Here is a 25661-nt window from a genome sequence, read left to right on the forward strand (position 1 = left end):
TAAAATCTTTGTATTTTTTTAACTTGTGAAATAAAGTCATACACATCTGGGATAGCATGAGTGAAGTAAATGAAGAGACAATTTTTTGTTTTTGTTTGGTCAACTATCACTGTAGTGGCAGAAGTACAGACGTACATCATCAAAGTAGTCTATTTGATATTAGTGGGTTAGTTAGAATGTTTTGAAGCATCGAAAATACATTTTGGTCCAAAAATAACAAAAACGACGGCTTTATTAAACATTGTATTCTCTTCCGGTTCTGCGTTCACGAGTCCGCAGTGACGCAGGTGACGTAAGACGCTGCTGACGTGTTCTCTGGTTACTGGTTAGCGTCACTGCGGACAGAACCGGAAGACAATACAATGTTTAATAAAGTCATAGTTTTTGTTATTTTTGGACCAAAATGTATTTTCGATGCTTCAAAACATTCTAACTAACCCACTGATGTCACATGGTCTACTTTGATGATGTCTTTATTTCCTTTCTGGACAAGGACAGTATACCGTGTATACATTTTCAATGGAGGGACAGAAAGCTCTCGGACTAAATCTAAAATATCTTAAACTGTGTTCCGAAGATGAACGGAGGTCTTACGGGATTGGAACGACATGAGGGTGAGTCATTAATGACATCATTTTCATTTTTGGGTGAACTAACCCTTTAAGTCAGCCATATCTCGTTTTAAATTTATTTTTATCTTGATACTGTTGAATTTTAAAAGTAATATTCAATATTATCCAGCCATACGCTTGACTATTCTATTTGCAGTTTTTATACACGTAATAGTTGTAATACAACATCACCGTATGGCAAAGTATACCAAAACATGTTAAAATGCAACTTTGTCATTATTGTGTATGTCCAGTGCCATTCAATTTCAAAGCTATAATAAATTAAACTGAATGTGCAATGAAAAAAACATGATTTAATTGGTGTTTTTTTATTTAAGTCGCTACTTCCTACTTTATTCGCAGACCTTGGGGATTTCCGCATAAGCTCCACTCAATTTTGAAGACCAGCCCACTTGGAGGTGAAACCCTCCCAGTTGGAGGTCTCCGGGCTGCAGCGATACCTACTTGACTATTAGGGGACAGCTCTACTGCAGTGCTTCAGATATTTAAACATTGAAAAATGTAGCAATGCTTTTCTAAACATATAAAAAAGTTTTAAATTATTAATCTGAGAGACTCAAATACATGTCATGACCCCTTTAAGACCCTAAGTTTGTTATTTAGGAGAAAATCTCTAATTTAGGAAAGGAGCCTAGATTCATTATTAAACATTATTCTTCATTCGTAAATAATTTACACACTCACAGAGCTTTTCTGCAGTTGATCGCAGCTGGTACCAGTCTTCTTCTACCCTCATCTGACGTGTTGTATTTCATGGGGTTCAGCTCATCCAGCACCTCCTCTGAGATCTGAAGCATGTAGGAGATTGTTGAGCAGTGAGACGGAGAGAGTTTCTTCTCTGAGTGTTTGTCTGATTTCACAAACTCCTGAATCTCTCTGGACAGAGTCTGATCATCCATTTCCAGCAAACAGAGGAACAGATTGATGGACCTTTCAGTGGAGAGTCCATATCCATCTTTGATCTTCTGTTGAATGTACTGTGTGGTTCTACTGATGTCATCTGTGCTTTTCTTTGTGTGTTTCAGTAGATCCTTTAAGAGTCTCTGATTAGACTCCAGTGAGACGCCCAGCAAAAACCGCAGGAACAGATCCAGCTTTCCATTCTTACTCTCAAGGGCTTCATCTACTGCTGATGTTAGCAACTGATACAGAGAGTCTGCATACAATTTGTCACTTCTGAATCTAAAAAAAACCAGTGGTTCATTGTTTTTTTTTAAATAGCAATAAAACACATAGAAAGCAGCGAGAAACTCCTGAACACTCAGATGAATGAAGCTGTAGACTTTCCTCTGATGAATCACAAATTCCTCCTTAAAGATCTCAGTGCAAATCCCAGAATGCACTGAGGCGTAAGTGACATCTATGCCGCTATCTCTCAGGTCCTCCTCATAGAACATCACATTGCCCTTCATCAGCTGATGGAAAGCCACTTCAGCAAGTTTCACAATCACTTCTCTGTTGGACTGCAGGAGTTTCTCTGGATCTCTCTCTTCATACTTCTGATTCCTGATGTTGATCTGAATCAGCAGGAAGCGGATGTACATTTCAGTCAGAGTTTGGGGGATTTCTGCACTGAGATCTTCTTCCAGGAGCTTCTGGAGCACAGTGGAGGAGATCCAGCAGAAGACGGGTATGTGGCACATGATGTGGAGGCTTCTTGCTCTTCTGATGTGAGAGATGATTCTGCTGGCTTGATGCTCGTCACTGATTCTCTTCCTGAAATATTCCTCCTTCTGAGGCTCGTTGAATCCCTGAATCTCTGTCAGACGGTGGATGTATTTGGAGGGGATCTGATTGGCTGCTGCTGGTCTGGAGGTGATCCAGATGAGAGCCGAGGGAAGCAGATCTCCTTTCATGAGCTTTGACATCAACACACCCACTGATGAAGTCTCAGTCACATCAGAATCTTCCTGAGAATCTGAAAGCATCAGTGTGATTCTGCTTTCATCCAGACCATCAAAGATCAACACAACTTTACACTCCTCATACATCTTTGAGTCCAGATCTTGAAGTTCAGGATGAAAGTCCAGCAGAAGTCTGTGAAGACTGTACTGATGATCTCGGATCAAGTTCAGCTCTCGAAATGGAAGCACAAACATGAAATCTACATCCTGATTGTCTTTTCCCTCGGCCCAGTCCAGAATGAACTTCTGCACAGAGATGGTTTTCCCGATTCCAGCGATGCCTTTAGTAAGAACAATCTTGATTCGGTCTTTCTCCTTACATCCAGGTTCAGGTGATGCTTTAAAGATATCATTGCAGTAGATTGAAGCATTTTGTGAGTGTTGTGTTCTGGCTGATTTCTCCATCTGTAAAACCTCATGTTCTTCATTCACTCCTTCACTCTCTCCCTCTATGATGTAGAGCTGTGTGTAGATCCTGTTCAGGAGGGTTTCATTCTCTTGGAGTTTCATTCCCTCAAATAATCTCTCATACTTGTTCTTCATGCTGGTTTTGTGTCGGTCTTTGATTCTCTGTAGTTTATCATTCATTGGTTGAGGAGAATACCGCTGCAGGTCTCCAGTCTGATCATCCATATCCACTCTCCTGAAACAACAAAAATAAAACAAGAACAGTAGCTAATTTTTTCGAAAAGTAAAAGATTTAAATGTTTAAATTATATTGTTTTAAATTATATAGTAAATCAATACAGATGTCAATCTTGCATTATCTATATATTTGTCTAAGATTTCAGTTTCAATTTAAAAACCTAAAAAGTAAATAAGTACCTTTTTAGAGCATACCCTTTTTACTTGTAAAACAAGTCTCTGATGTCCCCAGAGTGTGCATTTAAAGTTTTTATAACATGGTAAAATTACCATTTTTTGGGGTGAGCAAAAACACACCATTTGTGTGTGTCCCTTTACATGCAAATGAGCTGATGCTCACGGCACGCTTTCAAGAGCTCATTCTCTGGCATACCGGCAACAACAAAACAGGACAATCTCACAGTAGCAATGTTACAGAGCCAGAGAATATATGCTGCATGGAGATAGAACAGATATATTTTAGTTTAAACCCCTGGGTGTAACGGAGCAGGCTCCCGTACCGCTCCCTCTCCGCCACCGGAGGGATCCGTCTCCGGAATATTAAACACCTTCATGAACTCAATTTCCAATCATGCCTCTTACCTGGGACTGATTGCGCTACACACATGCACTGCACTGATTGCACACACACCTGCACCTCATTCACACACACACACATAAAAGCCACTTCCACACTCCACTTCTCTGCGAAGTATTGCATTGCCCCGGCTTTCAATTCCAAGCGTTTTGATTACTGAACTAGGACTGTGTACCCCGACCTCTGATCGTTCTCTGCCTGCCCTGACCCGGATTGTTGATTGGACTTTGCCTTTTACTGCCTGCCCTGACTTCTGCCTGTGACCTCGTTCTGCTCTGTGTTCTCTCTGTTGATCTGTTTGCGGTTGATTTACCCTGCCCGTTGACCATTCTAATAAAAGCTCCAAATGGATCCCTCAGCGTCTGCGACATCATTACAGAATACTTCGCCACTCCCCGATCCAGCAGCGGTCATGCAGTTATCCACGGAACTAACGACTCAAGTCTCACGTCTTGATGTGCATCATCATCAACTGAGCCATCTGACTCCTCTCACTGAGAAACTTGTACAGGGTCTGCAAGAACTGCGTACGGCGATTGGGAACGCTTCCACAGCTCCCACCGCACCACCGCAAGATGTTTCTCCATCAGCATCAAGCCCTTCAGTCAATCCTCGGCTTGCTTTCCCGGAGAAATTTGATAGTAACACAGCTAAATGCAAAGGCTTCCTGCTTCAATGCACCCTTTTTGTTGATCAGCAACCCTCACTCCATACCACTCACGCGAGCCGGATAGCGTTCGTCTTCTCGCTGCTCACGGGTTGAGCATTGGAATGGGCTACTGCGGTCTGGAGACCAGACGGGTCATCATTCTCCTCCTTCGGGGAATTCCTCCAGCAGTTTCGTCACGTTTTCGAACATCACACTGAGGGAGGAAGTGCTGGAGAACAACTGTTAACTCTCTCAGGGAAGAAGAACGACGGCTGAATATGCACTCACCTTCCGTACACTCGCTGCTCAAACCAACTGGGTAGAAGATACCTTAAACTCTTTTCAGGAAGGGATTAACCGCCGAACTCCAGTCTGAGTTAGCCTGCCGGGATGAGGGGAGAGACCTGAACGAATACATCAATCTAGCCATCCAAGTTGATAACCTAATCCGTTCCAGACATTCAACTCGAGTCCCACTGCACTATCATCAGGAAACGCCCACCGTGCACGAGCCCATGCAAATCGGATTCACACACCTCACACCCGAAGAACGAGAACGCAGGATTCAGAACCGTTTATGCATGTATTGCAGTCAGTCCGGACACCTGAGGTTCGCCTGCCCAACTCGTCCCTCTTCTAACACTCCATCAGTGAGTATCTGTACTAAAGCTAACACAACTACATCCAGTTTCACTCTACCAGTTTGTCTAGTTATTCATAATGAATGTATCAGTACCACCGCTCTGATACTCAGGAGCTGCTGGGAACTTAATTTCTCACAAGTTCGCTGTGCAGGGCAAACTCAAATTATATCCTTGTCATTCTTCTTTGGCAGTGGAGGCACTAGATGGTCGACCCCTCGGAGAGGGAAAAATTCACCGAATCACTGAAGAAGTCAAATTGCACATCAGATCACTACACTCGGAAAATATCAGATTCTACGTCATCCAATCCCCTCATCACTCCGTCATCCTAGGTCTTCCCTGGTTAAGCAACCACAACCCGCAAATCTCCTGGAGGGAGGGTCAGATCATTCAATGGGACTCCACCTGCCAAAACCGCTGTCGATCCTGAGTCACTCGTGTTTCCTCTCACAGTCCGGATACACCCATGTCAGACCAAGAAAAACCAAAAATACCACCCGATTATGCAGATCTCATCGAAGCCTTCAGTAAGAAGAAAGCCTCTCAACTTCCGGAACATCGCCCAAGTGACTGTGCCATAGACCTCCTTCCCGGCGCTTCTCCTCCTCGGGGAAGAATATTTCCTCTGTCCCGTTAAACAGTCCTTCAGTGTTCCAGGCTTTCATGAACGACGTATTTCGGGACATGCTGGATAAATGGGTGATTGTATACATCGATGACATTCTAATTTACTCAAGCTCCATGGAGGAGCACATCCAACAGGTCAGGTTGGTCTTGGATCGTCTGATTCAACACCAACTCTACGCCAAAGCCGAGAAATGCGAGTTTCACCAAACAAGCACATCATTCCTGGGATACATCATCAGCCAGGAGGGGGTAGCCATGGATGAGAGAAGGTTAAGGGGGTTCTGGATTGGCCCTTACCCCAAACTGTCAAGGAACTTCAATGGTTCTTGGGCTTTGCCAACTTCTACAGGAGGTTTATAAGAAATTTCAGCATTATTGCCGCTCCATTAACCGCTATGACTAAGCGTCACTCTCATTTATGCAGTGAAGACTGTAAAGTGTTTGATTACTTTATTCAATTTTTTGTGTATTTTATACCTGTAGACAGGTGGGCAGAGGTCAATGTGACAGTTATTTGTGTGAAGATTGTTTGAAGTTCACTTAAATTAAAAGTTGTTATATTTTTTAAAGCCTAATACATTTTAAAATTGATAGCTTTCAATTATACTGTAGTGTTGAATGGCGATAATTAATTATTAAAAAAAATAAAAAATTAAATAATTGAAGACATCAGTAGCAGTATTGGTATCAGTGTACTGGCCTTCATTCATAAAAAGATGCAATTAATTTTTTTTTTTTAAATATACTGTCTTTATGTTGTGTCTACATTAATTTGGATATTAACTGAAATTATTACATTAAATTATTAAATTATCCCAATATAAAAACATAAATACACTGAGTGAGCAAACATTTAGGTGAGATTTGCAATGGTAATAGAGCAAAGTTTATATATGAATAAAATACTTAAATATGTCATATAAAGTGATCTCTTCAGAATAAATTAATGATTTCCTAGACTTAAAATGGATGGACAAAAAAAATATATAATATTAAAAATATCTATATGACCAGGCCTATATATGGCGGTTCTTCCCTGTGATATTGAAAATCGATACATTTCAAGGTATAGTATCAAAGTAGTGTCGTGACAACATAGTGTAGGGTGCCACGAAAAAAAAAAAAAATTCAAAAGGTGCCTTGACTGAAAACAGGTTGGGAAACACTGGGTTACATGACCAACAAGCATGGCTTCAATGTTATCGTCTAAACGCCTATTAATAAAAATGACAGACAATAGACAATGAATAACGAAGCTCCAAAAAGTGTTCCGAAAATGAACATTTCAGAAGATTTTATGACAAAATAGCCTTTTAAACTACAAACAAAATCATGAGGATAGTAGAGCTGAAATTGGATCTCAGAATGCTCGACGCACCGCGAGGCACATGTTGAAGCGTTGACCACACAGCTGTCGTCTGAACACGGTCTCATGACCTTAACCTCCTAATGCTTACGCAAAGCTTAACGCCTTATTGATGTGACATTTTTGAATTGCAATGATTTATGTTGAAATGTTTTCATCATTTATTAAAGAAAATAATGCTAACAACTTACTGTACGCCTATTTAATTCTTAATGCTAAAACAATGACATACATCCTTGATAAAGTCCTGGCAAGGTTTTAATTTTACAATCATTTAGTTTAATTTATTTCACTGATATGTTTCAGTTCATAAATCTAGGCCTACTAACAAATTAAAATAACACTAAGTAGAAGACACATAACCTGGACATGCATAGCCTTTCTAAATTAGCCTATAGAAAAACTGGGCACACAATGTTAAAGGGATAGTTCACCCCAAAATGTAAACTCTGTCAGTAATGACTCTCCCTCATGTTGTTCCAACCCCGTCAGACTTTCGTTCATCTTCGGAACACAAATTAAGATATTTTTGATTAAATCTGAGAGCTGGATCACTCCTCCATAGGCTTCTTAAGGGATTGAAAATGGCCGGCCCAAGAGTTATGAAAGACATCGTTAAAATAGTCCGAGTGACTACAGTGGCTCTACCTTAAGTTTATCAAGCGACGAGAATACTTTCTGTGCGCAAAAAACAAACAAAAATAACGACTTTATTCAACTCTTCATTTCCTTCTCCGTGGGCCTCGAGATAGTTCACGTAGTGTAACAGCGCAGCGCTTCTGGTGTACGTCACACACAGGCTCACTATTGGCTGACGCTGGTCATGTGTGTGTGTGTGTGTGTGTGACGTACAACACAGAAGCGCTGAGCTGTTACTGAATTTCTGATCTCTTGACACGCCCACATTCTGTCGCCAACGGTCACTGTAGCTCGTGCCGCCGGAAGTCACCAGCGCTCCATTGAAATGAATGGGATCGTGTCGCTTTGTCGCTGGCGGTGTGAACGGGGCTTTAGTCATCTAACCGTCGTCCCAGTCTGAGGTCCAGGTTTTTATCAAGGTTGTCTCTGTACACTGCTGCATTCATCTTTCCCTCGATCCTGACTAGTCTCCGCCATGCTTCACTGTAGGGATGGTATTGGCCAGGGGCCTCATTTATAAACGTTGCGTACGCACAAAAGAAGGCGTACGCCGCTCTCTACGCAATAATTGGTATTTATAAAAAGCAAACTTGACGGGAAAATGTGCGGTCCTTCACGCAAGCTCTGACCCAGGCGTACGCACAAAAACGGGTGAACTGAGAAATGGGACAGCGTCGGCAGATGGAAGAAACACGTGAAAGTGTGTGAAACTGTAGACCGTTGTGTAATGGCAATACTGCCTCTCATAAATAACACGAAGACTTCACAACAGAAATGCAAATTAACACATATTTGCAAAAAGAAAAGTGAAATATGTTCTGCAATAATATTGGCATGTTATACAATTCATCCTCATAAATAAGATGGTAAACAGAACGAAATAATGTACAAAACTGATATTCTCGCCAATGTGTCCGTCAGGCGGAGCAGATATAGATGCAATTAGATGGATGGATGGATGGATGGATGGATGGATGGATTATTTGTCCACTGGGGAAAGTTGTTTTCATAGTAAAAATGTCTTCATCAGCTACGGAATCATGGTATTCATGCAGGTATTTCATGCATATGCCTTTAGTTTGTTTTATTTTTGATAAAATAACGTATGACGTAGACCTATGTCTCAATCATTCAGAAAGCTGCAAGAAATTACATTTGCGCTGAACTATTTCCCATTTCCAAGTAGATTTATAACCGACATCTGTAGCTTGTCATTTCTTTTTTATTTCGGCCACAGTCCGAGGTTGTGAGGCTACAGCATTTACGACGTCTGCAACCTTTTGCCACTCAAGTGCCTTTTTGGCATTAGTAATGCCCACACTGTGCCCTCCAAACAACATTTTTCTCCTCTTTTCCACCTCGCCAATGATAACTTCTACTTCACATTGAGTGAAGTTACGTTTCTTTGATTTCCTCTCTATGTTTGCCATGATTTAGCAATCGATGAATATTAACTTATGGGCGTTTCACGGACTATTTATGGGCAACTATGGGCGTGACATGAAGCCGCAAAAGCTGCGCTACATTTAGAATTGATTGTGATTTATTAAGGGAAAAATGCGCAGGATGTGCGTGCGCTCGGTTTTATAAATCCGAATATTTCTGTGCGTACGCACGTCCTATGTTTCATCCGTACGCCACTTCTGACGCAAATCCTACGCAAAGTTTTATAAATGAGGCCCCAGGTGATGAGCGATGCCTGGTTTCCTCCTTTCAATCTCTTCGATCTTTGTTTCATAAGACCAAACTGTAATTACAGTTGCATGACGAAAGATGCTCTTTTCAAACACCTTGTCAAGATCCACAATTACACCTTGCTGAATAAAATGATCAATTTCCCTAATTTTATTTCCAAAAGAAGCAAAAACTCTTACTGACCCCAAACTTTTGAATGGTAGTGATAATGTTTCAAAAGCTTTCTATTTCAGATAAATGCTGTTCTTTTGAACTTTCTATTCATCAAACAATCCTGAAAAAAAATTGTACACAACTGTTTTCTTGAGCATCAAATCATCATAATGATTTCTGATATGTTCACCCCTAATCTGGACATTGAGATCAAAGTAAATTTTCCATCACTGAATGTTTGTCCACAGATTTAAGGTGAAATCAGAAATAAAAACTGAACTCATCTCTCTGTGTGCATTCACTGTGTTTTTGAGTCTCACGTTATTAGTCTCCTAGTTTCACTGGAGCAGTTAAATCACCAACTTCATGTTTATACTCACAGTTGATCAGGAGTCACTGGTTCATCTCCGAATTTAGGAGGAGGACCCATGGATATGTTACTCTTCATAGACACACAGCTGAGGTCAGAGGTCACTGTTTCATCACTGAAATGAAGAGGAGGACCCATGGATGCGTCACTCTTCAAAGACACACAGCTGGGGTCTGGAGATGAAGATCTCTCTCTGCTCTCTCTGTTCTCCATCATGAGAAACTGACTTCACACCTGCATATGAAAACAAAGAGATCAAATTATACAAAACTATTCCAGTAATTCCAGTCAAAACAAATCTTAATGCTACACAGACAGTGACATTCTGGAGAATTTGCTGCTTCCGTTTCTGGAGGATCATTTTCTTATGATGTTCATAAAGTAATGTTTTACTGACTGTGGAAGAGGCCGATCTGAAGCGCTTTGAGATGAACTGGATCAGTGATTCAGACTCCATTACCCATCGTCACTGTCTGACCTCACTAATGCTCGTGTCTGATTGAACACTGAACTTCAACAGCAGGAGAAAAGCCTGAATCTCTCCCTGTTGATGTGTGTCTGCTGCTGTAAAGAGACTCACTGACAGCTTCTCTGCGCCAGAGATCATATCAACTAACTGATCATCACATGTGTGACCATTATTTTCAGCACTGATTTATAGTTGTTGAAGCATTAGTGAAAAAACCCTGAAAGATTAGACATGTAGCCAGTTAAACTGTTCAAATGCTTGAGTTTCAATGTATTAAACAAACAAGTACTACTACAAATAATTACATTGACTCATATTTCACTGTAATCATATTATAACTAATTCATTATTCTTTTGTAAATGGCAAAAGTGTCCATACTTTGAATGTTATATTAATCAGTTTATAATATATTCAATTTCTTTGAGTCCAGCAATCATAATTCTATCATACCATAAACACGGCTTCTCAGATAAAAAAATAGGCCTACTTCTGGCCTGGAAATAATACTTCCGGAGGCTGAAAAAAATGACTACAAACTTAATAGCTTAGCTTAACTTTTATTTTTTTTATTTTTGCATTATCACATTAAATGTGGAAAATTATCTGACATGATTTATCGTATTATTTATCTTAGCTTCATTAATTATCTCAAACCAACGACTTCAAAAGGGGTGTATAGAGTTTGTATAACTTAACTTACATCTATGTCATAATGAAACTTATCATCACTAACCTGAACTTCTGTGAATCGAGCCCTACAGAATGTTTTCATTTCTAACTTTATATATCTCAGATTGTCCACAAATTAATCCTAAATAAAAGCAGAATATCTGGAGCTCGATTCCATTAACGTTATATTCCTGAAGAATTTGTCGTCACGTAATTTTACATGCGTCACAACTTATGACTGTTAAATCTTAGTTTGTTTAATATGATAGCAAACACTGAACAATATGACATGATATCAAAAGCTGATAATTGAACTTACCGTGAAGTCCTCGAAATGCGAATTTACAGAATCGAGTCGTCGCTTTCGTTGGGACCAAGTCCACACGGAAGTGAGCATCCCTGTGCCCTACTCCCTAAAAACAGTGGGGACGGACTTTGGACATAATGTGCGTGCCATTATGTAACTTGTACCTTTGGAACGCACTTTTGAACGATTGCATATCTCTCTATAAGGCTCTTGGCGAAGGGAGCCATATAGCGACTGTAACTGCTGTTAACATAACTATTGGAAATAAATTTTTTTTTATATATATATATATATGTACGCATGTGTGTGTGTGTGTGTGTGTGTGTGTTTGTGTGTGTGTGTGTGTATGCTCTCAACTTTAAGTTTTGAGACGCTAAGAAAGAGTAGCTCTCATGTATGAGAGGATTAGCCTGGCTGCGCCCTCCTACGCACTTCCGCTCAATTTCATTTTCCTTCAGTAGGCTACTACGTCTGGGACTGCTGTTAATTCCTAGGTTTCCAGTAGAGATGCACAAAAGAGAGTAGAGATGCGAACAAAGAGAACTACAAAATTCCTGTTCTCTTGTGATGGTACATCGACTTACAATAGTTTGAATGACACGTCTGCCATAGCCTGGCGGGGTCTGTAGCGTTTTTAATCGTACTTTTAAACTTCGGGTTTCGGGTAGTAACCGGCGAACAAAGAGAACTACAAAATTCGACTGCTTTACGGCATATACGTCACTTCCACCACCACCCCCACTTCCTTAAAATCGGACTTGCGAGCCAAATGTTATAGTCATGGCCGAAGCAGCACAGAAAAACAAGAAAGCAAAGGTTTTATCGGAGCAAAGCAAAAAGAGAAAAAGAGAAAGTGATCGGACTTTCTAAAGGCAGAGAAAAAGGCAGAGAAAAAGGCAGAGAAAAAGAGAAAGTGATCGGACTTTCTAAAGGCAGAACGAGGATCAACATTGCAGAGCTGCCAACTCTCACGCATTGGCCGTGAGACACCCGCATTTAATTGGTTTCACACGCTCACACGTACGGCACACCCCCGGTTTCTCACGCTAAATTGTCAACCCGGTCGGTCAAATCCCTGAAAGATGAGTTTATCTATAGATCTCTACCTGTTGAGCCACTCGTGATCGACAAGTTATACCGCAAATTAGTTCAAATCTCCCGGAATCTAGAGCGAGCGCGCACGCGAGACAGAGACTGTGCTCCAACGCGCGCGGACGGCAGAGAGAGAAAGCGAGCGAGAGACCTTGCGTGTGCAGGGAGCATCGAACCCCCCATCGAAAAAAGAATGCCTCTCTCTAACCTCTCTAATTCGCTAGAGTAGTAGCGAATTATCAATCTGGTAGCTAGTAAACGATATTCTAGTTTTTGATGGTTAGCTATCGCTAGTATTCTCGTTCTGATTTGAACTTTACAATCGATGAAATGCAAATAGCAAATGTTTGACCTAAAAAGTGTAGTCTACTCAACATGTACAAAGAAAGGAGGAAGATTATTAATAAAATCATATTTTAGGATACCTAACATGTCTGTGATATTTGTTTATTTGTCTTGCCTCAAGCTATAATGCAAATCGATTTGTAAAATTTGCAGATTCATTTATGGTAGCTTGATATTATAATATTGACGATATGGTTATTATCAACCACTCAAACATTGCATTGAAGTATCATATAGATCCAGTAAAACGGTAACCAATAGACTAGGCTACTATGATGACGCTGGCTTGTAAACGTGAGCATCGCGATCATTTGTCGTTAGAAAAAAAATAAAACCCATGAAATTATATTCATATGACATGCTGAAATATATGCCACTGTACCTGGGATGAAGACATTTCACACGCGACGCAAGCAGAACACCTGCATGTGACCTCCTCCTACAGTGTTCAGGGCTATCCTGGTTGTCAACAATTGCACGTGCATGTAGGATGACAGAGTTTACGACAGTAGTAGAGGACAATACTGTTTCCCAACTGTAGGGGGAGCCCGAGAGCAAAAAACGACCTGTTGTTACTTTAAGTGAAAGCACTTTTGATGGACAAAATAAATATAATTTCATCCAAAAAGTGCCCATAATGCACATAATTTGCATGTCTGGTGTGTTTTAACAAGAACTGAAGTAGGCTAGGCTATGTCAGAAAGAAAACGAAGAGACAAAAATATTTATAGAAAATTTACCCATTTAAACTTGTTTTTATTATTTCCCAATCGTTTCCCTGCACATGCTCCACTTATCCTGTTTAGCTTGGCTGGACATGTGTCGGATGAGAGAAGAACTGTTTGAGAAATATAACTTGCCATTGATGTAAAAGTGATTGCAATAGGCCTGTGTGTGTGTGTGTGTGTGTGTGTGTGTGTGTGTGTGTGTGTGTGAGAGAGAGAGAAATATATTTATACTGCAAGGCTATATTTATTTTATTTTTATTTGTTATTTATATATTATTTTATTGCCATTACCTGTTTTCATACAGAAGTTTAGTTTGCTAAATATCAAATTGTTTTAGTTGGATATTGGATGTGAAAAGGAAATGGTTCTTCCATAACACTGCACTTTAGATGTGTGTGAACTTCCCACACCAGGAGTAATTTATATAGTTCTATTTTATAGCGATTATCTGTTCAAAAAAATGTTCTATGCAAAATGTTCTATTAAAGAGAAGATAGAAAATAAATATTTGTGTGTGCTGTAAAGTGGTTTTGCAAAAATACCGATATCGGCAGGTCAAACTCAAGGAAAAATCGGAATCGGGATTGGCCTAGAAAATTGTAATCGGTGCATCTCTAGTTTCCAGAAATCAATTTTTTGTAGGACCAATCAGCGAACAGAGGGAGTGGCTGAGAACGATGACGTTGATGTAGCGCGTCAGTTTGAGTTGGAGTTCAGTAACGGCAGCGGAGAAAGACGTGAAAAAATCTATTCGGTCCGTTGTTGCAAAACTTCCGAATATCCAGAAGTTAAAGCCGGAGCAAGATCAATGTTTGCTAAGTGTTGTTGGTGGCCATGATGTTGTGGCCCTCCTCACCACGGGGTTCGGGAAAAGTTTGATTTTCCAGCTCACTCCGCTAGTGGTGAATGAGTTAGCTAAGAGAACGATAGGGATGCAAAGCCTATAGTTGTAGTCGTCTCCTCTTGTTGCACTAATGGAGGACCAAGTGAGGGAGGCAGAAAGGTTAGGAGTTGGTGCTGGGCAGCTCGGCGTGCACGATGATCACTGTACAGCATTTGCGGCAGATCCGAAACGACCGCAGCGGCGTATTGTTAATGATTACACCCAGCTTCGACAGTTGACTGAATACATCACTGTCCTTAGTGTCAAATATACATTTAGAATTGTTCCTTGAACTCTTAAATTCGATGAACAAAACATGCAGCTCTCGTTGACAGACATCTTATTCTAGACATAATCCTCTGATCATTCGGACTTGTTTTTTTTATTGCTTAAAACAATACACAAGTAATAACAGAAAACATAATACAAAAAAAAAAAATACAAAAAAAAAACAGTAGGGGGATACATTAACAAGTTAAGAGAATTACATGACACTGAAAAAGGAAAATAATTACAAACAGATAATGTTTTTTAGGCTTTTTTGTTCTCAGACAACTTAATTGAAAAGAGGTATTTTAAAATTCTTTCACAAATATAAGAAAGAGAGGTTTAGCATTTAGATATTTAGATTTATGAATATGGAATTCGGACTTGTTTCCAGCCGGTTTCGGCGCATGACATACGTCACGACCACACGTTAGCGATTGGCTATGGCAGATCCTGAGTGACTCTGGGCAGATCCAATAGTTTTGAACTTTAACAGAGAATATCATGATCCTGGTATTCTCCTTCCTTTCTCTGTCTCCCTCTTCTGGTCACACACACTATTTTCTTTCATTCATTCATTCACTCACACATACACACACACACACACTCTGTGCAGACACACCCATTTACTATTACTCTCTTCATTCTCTGCCAGCCCTCTTCAATTATCGCTATTGCATTCTTCCTCTTCTCACCTGCTACCTCTTTACCTCTGATTAGTCTTCCTACTTCTTGATCCTTTTTCCACCTCACCTTTGCCAGATTATTATCAATGATTGCGTACGAGTCTGACTGTTACCTGATTATCCTGTCCTGTCCTGTCCTGTCCTGTCTTGTTTGGTGAGTCCTGTTCTGCAGGCTTCCCTGATTGTTTGTTCGCTAAAGCTATTATCTGCCCAGTTACCCTGCTACTGAAGACTAGAGACGGGTTCCTTACCTGAGTCCCTACCGCTGCTGTTGTGGCTCTGCTTTTCTCCTGTGTTGCCACTCCGGGACCCGCCAGCCCTGTCCAGGGTTACATCTCTATTGTTTGCAGCATTTAATGAGAGACTTTCTGTTGCTAGCCCTACGAGGCGCATTCCTTTGTTATATTAAAGACATTGTTAATCTGCCATCGCTCTTGGGTCCTTCCTTCAGACATCTCTGACAGAATAATCTGGCCAAAATGGACCCAGCGATGGAAAACTCCATTCAGATGGCGATCGAGCATCAAGGAGCCATGCTGGGCCGTCACGAGGAGGAACTGTCCACTACCAGACACGCAGTGGAGTCCTTAGCGGCTCGGATGACCGACCTCTCCGAGCAGATTCACCATCTCCGGCTTGATCCTCCACCCAGACCTCAAGACGTTCATGAGCCCAGGGTTAACAATCCGCCCTGTTATGCCGGTGAGCCTTCAGAATGTCGCTCCTTTTTGACACAATGTGAGGTGGTGTTTTCTCTTCAACCAGTCACTTACTCCCAGGATCGAGCCCGGATCGCCTATATTGTCTCCTTGCTCACCGGAAGGGCTCGCGAATGGGGCACGGCGGTTTGGAACGCCGAGTCGGACTGTTTAGACCGGTATTCGCTGTTTAGAGAAGAGATGACCCGAGTTTTTGACCGCTCCGCTCATGGAACAGAGGCTTCTCGTCTTCTCTCATCTCTTCGTCAAGGTAGACGTTCGGTTCCCGACTTTGCTATTGAATTCCGCACTCTCGCTACTTCCTGCGGATGGAACGAACCCGCCCAGGTCGCTCGTTTTTTGGAGGGACTCAATGCAGACATTAAGGATGAGGTAATCTCCCGGGAACTTCCTACTCGTCTTGACGCTTTGATCGACCTGGCCATTCGCATCGACAAGCGTTTCGAGCTCCGGCGTCGATCTCGCAGTATGGAGTCCGCTCTGCTTTCTCCGCTCCCCGCTACCACCATTTCCTCCTCCGCAAGTGCTGGGACGGAGCCTATGCAGCTGGGAGGGATTCGCATTACCACCGCTGAACGCGAACGCCGAATCGCTAATCGACTCTGCCTTTACTGCGGGTCGGCTGGTCACTATGTGTCGACATGTCAACTAAAAGCCAACGCTCGCCAGTAGAGAGAGGGTTACTGGCGAGCGCTACTGCCCTTGTCCCTCCACTCAGAACCCGCACTACTTTTTCTACTGCTCTCCACTGGCCGGGCTCCTCCGTTTCATGTCAAGCCCTAATCGACTCGGGAGCTGAGGGAAGTTTTATTGATGAAGCCTGGGCTCTTGAACAGGGTATTCCTTTAATTGATTTAAATCAGCCCACTTCTGTTTTCGCTCTCGATGGCAGTGTCCTCGAGAAGGTTCACCGTGCTACCATACCGGTGAGTCTTACTGTCTCGGGTAATCACCGAGAGACAATTTCGTTTTTAATTTTTCATTCTCCTTATATTCCTGTTGTGTTGGGCCATCCTTGGCTTGTGGAACAAAATCCTCAGATCGATTGGGCCAGGGGTTCTATTCTTTCATGGAAATTATCATGTCATGTTAAATGTTTAGTGTCTGCTGTTCCTCCCGTTTCCTCTGTTTCTGTGTTTCAGGAGGATCCAGGTGATTTGTCTGGGGTGCCGGAGGAGTACCATGATTTGCGGGCGGTCTTCAGCCGTTCCCGGGCCACTTCTCTCCCTCCTCATAGACCCTATGACTGCGGTATCGACCTCCTCCCCGGCACAACGCCCCCTCGAGGGAGGCTATATTCTTTATCAGCCCCAGAACGCGAAGCCCTTGAGAAATATCTCTCTGAATCCTTAGAAGCCGGTACCATTGTCTCGTCCTCCTCTCCCGCCGGTGCTGGATTCTTCTTTGTGAAAAAGAAAGATGGTTCTTTGCGCCCTTGCATTGACTATCGTGGGCTGAATGACATAACGGTGAAGAATCGCTATCCTCTTCCCCTTATGTCATCCGCCTTCGAGGTTCTGCAGGGCGCAAAGATTTTCACAAAGCTGGATTTACGCAATGCGTACCATTTGGTGCGCATTAAGGAGGGAGACGAGTGGAAAACTGCGTTTAACACTCCACTTGGGCACTTCGAGTATCGGGTTTTACCGTTCGGGTTGGTCAACGCTCCCGCCGTGTTCCAAGCTCTGGTGAATGATGTTTTGAGAGATATGCTCAATATATTTGTTTTCGTTTACTTGGATGATATTTTGATTTTCTCCCCTTCTCTCCAGGTGCACGTCCAGCACGTTCGTCGGGTTCTCCAACGGCTTCTAGAGAATCGTCTGTTTGTAAAAGCAGAGAAGTGCATGTTTCACGCCCAGTCTGTCACGTTTCTCGGTTCTGTCATTTCGGCGGAGGGGATCAGCATGGACCCTACTAAGGTGCAGGCTGTTACCGGGTGGCCGGTGCCTGACTCTCGCGTCGCTCTTCAGCGTTTTCTGGGGTTTGCGAATTTTTACAGACGGTTTATCCGCAATTTTAGTCAGGTAGCCGCGCCTCTAACCGCACTCACCTCCGTTAAGTCTCGTTTTGAGTGGTCTCGGGCTGCCCAGACAGCCTTTGATCATCTCAAGTCTTTGTTTACTTCCGCTCCCATTCTCACTACTCCTGATACCTCCAACCAATTCATCGTCGAAGTGGACGCGTCAGAGGTGGGCGTCGGGGCCATCCTCTCCCAACGCCTTTCCACTGACGGCAAGGTTCATCCGTGCGCTTATTTTTCTCACCGCCTTACACCGTCTGAACGCAATTACGACGTGGGTAACCGCGAACTGTTGGCCATTCGTTTAGCGTTGGGCGAGTGGCGTCACTGGCTAGAGGGCTCCTCCGTTCCGTTCATAGTCTGGACCGACCACAGAAATCTCGAGTACATCCGATCTGCTAAGCGTCTTAACGCTCGTCAGGCTCGTTGGGCGTTATTTTTTGGTCGTTTCAATTTTACCATTTCTTATCGCCCCGGTTCGAAGAATCTCAAGCCCGACGCGCTTTCTCGCCAGTTCGCTTCCCCCAAGGAGGTCCCTGTCAAGGAAGAGATCCTTCCTCAGGGATGCGTCCTCGGTGCTTCCATCTGGGGAATCGAACGACTAGTCAAACGAGCTCTTTCCCTTGTCACCGTTCCTCGTCAGTGTCCTAGGAATTTGTTGTTTGTTCCTGTCGCTGCGCGCTCTGCCGTCCTGCAATGGGGGCATTCCTCTAAGCTGTTCGCTCATCCCGGAGTAAGAGGAACTCTTGCTGCTATCCGCCAAAGATTTTGGTGGCCCACCCGCGAACGTGATATCCGCCGGTTCGTTGCGTCTTGCTCTGTCTGTGCTCAGACCAAACCCAGTAATTCACCGCCCGCTGGACTTCTCCGGCCGCTTCCTATTCCGTCCCGTCCGTGGTCTCATATCGCGCTCGATTTTATAACAGGACTTCCCTCCTCGGGGGGAAATACTGTTATCCTCACGGTCGTTGACAGGTTTTCCAAAGCCGCTCATTTTATCCCTCTTCCTAAGCTCCCCTCCGCCAAAGAGACTGCACAGACTGTCGTCGATCATGTCTTCAAGATTCACGGTCTCCCCTCAGATATCGTTTCTGACAGGGGACCCCAGTTCACTTCTCAATTCTGGAAAGAATTTTGTCGACTAATCGGTGCGTCCCCCAGTCTCTCTTCCGGTTTTCACCCGCAAACTAATGGTCAGGCCGAGCGCGCTAATCAGATTGTTGGACGCATTCTGCGCAGTCTTGCGTTCCGCAACCCCGCGTCTTGGACTGAACAGCTTCCTTGGGCTGAGTACGCGCACAATTCTGCTCCGTCCTCCGCCACCGGCCTGTCTCCTTTCCATTGCTGTCTTGGGTATCAACCGCCGCTTTTTCCGTCCCAAGACTCTGATTCTAGTGTCCCGTCGGCCAAGGCTTTTATTCGCCGCTGTAGACGCACATGGAGAAGGGTGAGATCAGCGTTATGTCATTCTCGTTCCCTCACTCGTCGGGCTGCTAATAAACACCGCGTTAAGAGTCCTAGGTATACTTGTGGTCAGAGGGTGTGGCTCTCCACCCTTAACCTCCCGTTACAGTCCGTTTCTCGCAAATTGGCCCCCAAATTCATTGGACCTTTTCGTATTTCTAAGGTCATGAGCCCTGTCACTATCAGGCTTAAACTTCCTCCCAATCTCCGACGTATTCATCCAGTCTTTCACGTGTCTTGCGTAAAACCTGTCATACGCGCCCCGACCCGTCCTGCACCTCATCCCATTCGCGTTGAGGGTTCTCCCGTCTATAGAGTTCGCAGGTTATTGGATGTCCGTCCTCGAGGCCGCGGTCATCAATTTCTGGTCGATTGAGAGGGATACGGTCCTGAGGAGAGAAGCTGGATTCCCTCCCGGGACGTCCTGGACCGCTCGCTCATTGATGACTTCTACCGCTCCCGTCAGGCTCCATCCTCGGGAGCGCCTGGTGGCGCTCGTTGAGGAAGGGGTACTGTCATGATCCTGGTATTCTCCTTCCTTCCTCTGTCTCCCTCTTCTGGTCACACACGCTATTTTCTTTCATTCATTCATTCACTCACACATACACACACACACACACTCTGTGCAGACACACCCATTTACTATTACTCTCTTCATTCTCTGCCAGCCCTCTTCAATTATCGCTATTGCATTCTTCCTCTTCTCACCTGCTACCTCTTTACCTCTGATTAGTCTTCCTACTTTTTGATCCTTTTTCCACCTCTCCTTTGCCAGATTATTATCAATGATTGCGTACGAGTCTGACTGTTACCTGATTATCCTGTCCTGTCCTGTCTTGTTTGGTGAGTCCTGTTCTGCAGGCTTCCCTGATTGTTTGTTCGCTAAAGCTATTATCTGCCCAGTTACCCTGCTACTGAAGACTAGAGACGGGTTCCTTACCTGAGTCCCTACCGCTGCTGTTGTGGCTCTGCTTTTCTCCTGTGTTGCCACTCCGGGACCCGCCAGCCCTGTCCAGGGTTACATCTCTATTGTTTGCAGCATTTAATGAGAGACTTTCTGTTGCTAGCCCTACGAGGCGCATTCCTTTGTTATATTAAAGACATTGTTAATCTGCCATCGCTCTTGGGTCCTTCCTTCAGACATCTCTGACAGAGAACCCGCCTACAAGGAAGAAAACGTTTCTCAATGGAGCGATGCCAGACTCTGTGTACAAATGAAATGCACGAGAGTCTGGTTGAACCAGGCTATGAGAGGATCGCATTGCCTGTGCACTTATCATTAAATGTGCGTGATACAGCCTTTTCAGCCTTCAAGCTCTTTTTTCCCTCGATTTCTCTCGAGTTATCCGGTCCAAGCGTTACAATCATCCTTGATTAGATTAACTTTTTATTTAGGTTATTGTTATTTGTTTGATATTATGTATAAAAAAATGTATTTAAAAAAAAAAAAATCTACTTCCTGCTCAGCTACTGTTCGGACGCTCTTGCTTACTGCTCCGCTTTGCTCTATCGCTTTTATATATTTTTTTAGCGCTTTATCGCTTTTATATTTGATCTCCTTTTATCACCTAATTTTAATTTCAGCAAATCAGCACAGTGCTCAAACGCTTGATTACTACAAAAAAGCAGAATTCTTTTCTCCGACCAGCCTCCCACTGAAAGCTTACATTCCGGGGAAGGGAAAACACAACTGCAAAAGGATAAGAGAAAATTCCTCTTCTGGAATCTACTTGCTGCCCCAACTGCCAGAGACTTTCACAAAGGATTGCAGTTCTTGAAACAAAGTTATTTGTGGGACCACCAAACCAGACGTAACACACAACAGAGCTTCATCATGGATATCCTCAACATACAGCCGGTGAGTCCCATGAATCTAGTGCTCCAATACAGGCCATACAAGCCGATCAATTTACAAATCGATGGCACAAACAGGGAGCGAGACCCAAAGCCACTCGAGACATCAGATTGTCACGAGCATCACATATTGCTGCAGTAGCCTCCTCTACCCCAGATACGGCTTTGACAAGGATTGCAAACACTGGTCTCCTACCACCGCCTATACATCTTGAGAACAGATTTGAAGTATTAATGAATGAGGAATCCCTGAATGTGATGAACGTGATCGAACACAGACTGAATCAGCCTGTAGCTAACACTGCTAACTGGCGCTCAAGGTCGAGCAGACAGCGGCACTCAGCTCAGAGCGCAGCCGAGCACAGGACTCTGATAGTCGGTGACTCAATAATCAGAAACATTAGCAGCAGGGATACAACTACGTGCTGCCTTCCACAAGCAACGACTTCTGATGTAAATAGGGAACTTAAGAACATTCTGACGAAACATAAGACTGCAAATCGACTCATCATACATGTGGGGAAAAATGATATTCATAAAGAGAAGTCAGAACTCCTTAAGTAGGATTTCAATGAACTTTTTGAAACACTTAAAAGACTGAAAGTTCAGACATTCATCAGTGGACCACTCCCAGCAAGAGGAACAAACAGGTTTTCACGGTTGCTTGGGCTCAACACATGGCTGCAAAAAACCTGCAATATAAAAGGAGTGAACTTCATTGACAACTTCAATCTTTTCTGGAGTCAGATGTGACTGTTTCAACAGGATGGGCTCCACCCAAACAAACTTGGTTCAAGAGTGCTAAAGGACAATATCTACTTCTCCCGCAATCATCCTTCTGCAGTGTGTGCCAATCCACTCAACCTGAATGCAGTGCGGTCGCAGGTGGGGTGCGAGGCCCTGTGCGAACTTGAAATGCGAGGCCCCTCCCAGGCTCTGAACGTTATAATAATTGGCTGCGCAGCCTACTTGTTAGCCTTGTCCGCTTAAATGAAGTATAAATTATCAAAAAACTAATTGGCCATTTGCAGTATATTAAATCGTTTTTGACCTAATTATTTGATACTGAAATTACACAATCTGTCGGCTCTGACGGTGTTGCATCATGTGCACCTGCGCAATAAAGCCTATGATTTCCGAAAATAGTATTATGTCAACTAGTGATATCAGCACAAGAACTGTTGAGGAACAGTATGCAACATAATTTAGACAATTGTTTTTGTCATAATGTTATAATAACTGAAAGACACTATCATTTCAGCCGCTCTGTGCATGTCCTCGCACAGAGCGAGGCTGAAGCTCAGCTTCGCGGCTGAGACACGAATATATTTTTCAAATGTTTAAAAGGTATTACATTGAAATCTGTTGAATTGAGTGTAAATTTAGTTCGTGGGTAGATTAAATAATGATAAGCGGATAATCACCCGTATGGAGATCATTAACTTAATATTTTTTTTTTTACTGGCTCAAAACAAATACAGCACAATTACGCAATGCCGTCGTTGCGTGCGGGTGCGCCTGCAGTTATAAACATGATTATTACTAATTGGCATAATTTCAATGCCAATTCTTATACCGTATTTTCCGCACTATAAGGCGCACTTAAAAGCCTTTAATTTTCTCAAAAAACGACAGGGCGCCTTATATATGGATGGTGAACACACGTTCACCAAGACGGGGAGACAGCGCCGGCTGACTTACGCCACTATCTGCCAATGGATCGTGGATGCCTGGGCTGATATATCAGTCTCCTGTGATCCGAGCTTTCACGAAGGCAGGAATAATCTCTTTATTCAGCCGGCTCACATACCCGTATTTACTTCCTGTTTTCGGTCGAAGTCCACAGTAGTTGATTGTCGAGTTGGCGCACGCGATCAAACCTCCTCCGTGTGTTCAACATCTGATTCGGATGAACTATCCATTTGAGCTGATATTCTCAGAACACCACACAGCACCGTCATCGGCTGACAGCTGACAGTCTGAGTCTCCACTGTTGCTTAGTTACCAATGATCGCGCGCGCACTCGACAATCGCCTACTGTGGACTTCGACCGAAAACAGGGAGAAAATACGGGTATGTGAGCTGGCTGAATAAACATCATTTTTATTCATATCTTTCACATTTACTGCAGTCAGATTCACCGTGTTCATTCACATGGCTGTGCACTTGTAATGACACATTAAGGTTGTTAAGAGGCTAAAAGCAGGTTTAAAACTTGCCCCGTTTAAGTCAACAGGGAGCAAATTTTAAAAAGATGATAACACGGGGTAGGCAACACCGGTTTTTGTCGTTGTTATCTGTACTGACAGCACTCCAAATTTACAAAAAAAAAATGAGCTCAATGTTAAAATTGACCGGAGTTTTCCTTTGACGTTTGAACAACGTTACCATGGGAGTGAACGGAGTTGTCAGAACGCTTAATAAAGTTTGACTTTATCTGACTGTTTTGTTGACATTCCCTTTAGCACATCTAGTGGATGCATAACGCAAACCCAGTCAAACGTTTGACTGCAGTATCTCATGCGCCTTATAATCCGGTGCGCCCTATATATGAAAAATGTTCTAAAATAGGGCATTCATTGAAGGTGCGCCTTATAAACCGGTGCGCCTTATAGTGCGGAAAATACGGTATGTTCATTCATATAGCCTACTCAAAACAGACGTGGCAACCTAACGCAGAAGAGTTAGCTCACCTTTTTTAGGTGAAATGCCATGTAGTCGAGCTGTGATATGCAAACTGTTGCTTGCAAACTTTGCATTCGACTTTTTTTTCCATTATCTATTTTCGTAAAATGCTGGCACACTGTCGATGTCTTTGACATGGTAAAGGTGTACTGACAGCAAATTAAACGCTCGCAATTAAATTAATATTCAGCAAACCTCCATACCAATGCCTTCTAGTAACGTTACTTTCTCAATCTGTCTCCAGTGGGTTGGGCTAATCCAAAAAAGTGAAAACAAGGGGGGTGTTCTGAAGACAGGCTGTTACCTGTGAAACAGGGGTGCTCTGAAAACACCCCAATTAGCAATTAGTGCTTTCCACCTGATCTAGAACGTATCGACCAATAAATCGACTAATCGACAGGGAGATTACAGCCCTATGAAAAACCCCCTTAACCCTCTGGGGTCCGAGGTGTTTTCTGGATCCCGGAGGTGTTCTGACATGCTCTGACATTTGTGCCTATTTCTGTTACTTGTGACATTTTCATGGCTAAAGTCTGATTACACTGTATTCAGCACAAACTCTGCTACAATAATGTGTCAGCAGCATGTAGGTAAAAGTTTGTAGTTTTAAGATAATGACGTTTATGCGTGGTTTGTGAAAAAACTAAAACAAAATGTCACTGAAATAAGGTCATGAAACATGAAATTATTTCTTCAAGACTTTTGAAAATTGTATCACGTAGCTTAGAATATTTGCTCCAAAACTATGTGAAAATCATCCTGACTACTCATTCAGATAAAACATTATAATGATTTAAAATTTGAAAGACATGTTTTGTGTAAGAAAGCTTTATGCGGGGAGGCGTTAACCTCCCATTAATATTGAGTGTTTCACACCTGAGAAAGACAAAGACCCTCCTCTAATGGCCCTATTAGGTGCTATCATTTTGAGGAGCCTTACACAAAGAATGAGGAGAGACTTAAAAAATAATGGCTTTTTGATTGTTTGGATTTATTTACAACACAACATAATCCAAAGATACACAACAAATGGCAAAAAGAGCACATTATTGAACAGAGACAGATCTAAAGACAGAGACTTGAACAGTCACACTCCTTTGTGCCATTAAAACATAGTACATACCTGTCATTTCCAAGGTGTTTGATTTTTCACTTTACCATGTTCATGTAGGAGACTCATGTGAATGTTGAAGTCAGCAGGACTCATCTGGTCCCTGTATAAAAAAAAGAAGAAAAAAAAGCACCATCTGTGAACATGCTGATTTTGTTGAAGATTTTATTATTCAGAAAACAAGTAATTTAGCACTGATCAGGAGTGATCGCCTGCAGGAGGAAGGGATCTCCTGCTGGAGGGAGTGATCCCCTGCAGGAGATGCTCGGCTTTGTTTGTTAATAAAGTCTAATATTTCTGGCATCAAAGATCTCTGCGAAGTTACTTTACAGAACAATTGAAACCACTTCAAATGGCGACCCAGATGGGACTGGCTTAGGAGCTTCGGGAACCACGAAAGGCGACACTGGTGACTGACACAAGCAACAGTGGCCACTGTGTACTCTAAGGTGAGCA

The 25661-nt window shown here is 42.8% G+C and overlaps 1 protein-coding gene across 1 annotated transcript; it reads right to left on the reverse strand.

The window, feature by feature from the left end:
- Window positions 1-1312: 1312 nt before the first annotated feature.
- On the reverse strand, window positions 1313-3194 carry LOC130090017 (NLR family CARD domain-containing protein 3-like). Its single transcript, XM_056257684.1, has one exon. The coding sequence runs from the start codon at window positions 3167-3169 to the stop codon at window positions 1313-1315; it is 1857 nt and encodes a 618-aa protein (XP_056113659.1). The 5' UTR covers window positions 3170-3194.
- Window positions 3195-25661: the final 22467 nt, after the last annotated feature.

This window comes from Rhinichthys klamathensis, unplaced genomic scaffold (genome assembly GCF_029890125.1).
Source record: "Rhinichthys klamathensis goyatoka isolate OS25496 unplaced genomic scaffold, OSU_Roscu_1.1 h1tg000141l_1, whole genome shotgun sequence".
In the NCBI taxonomy this organism is placed as follows: Eukaryota; Metazoa; Chordata; class Actinopteri; order Cypriniformes; family Leuciscidae; genus Rhinichthys; species Rhinichthys klamathensis.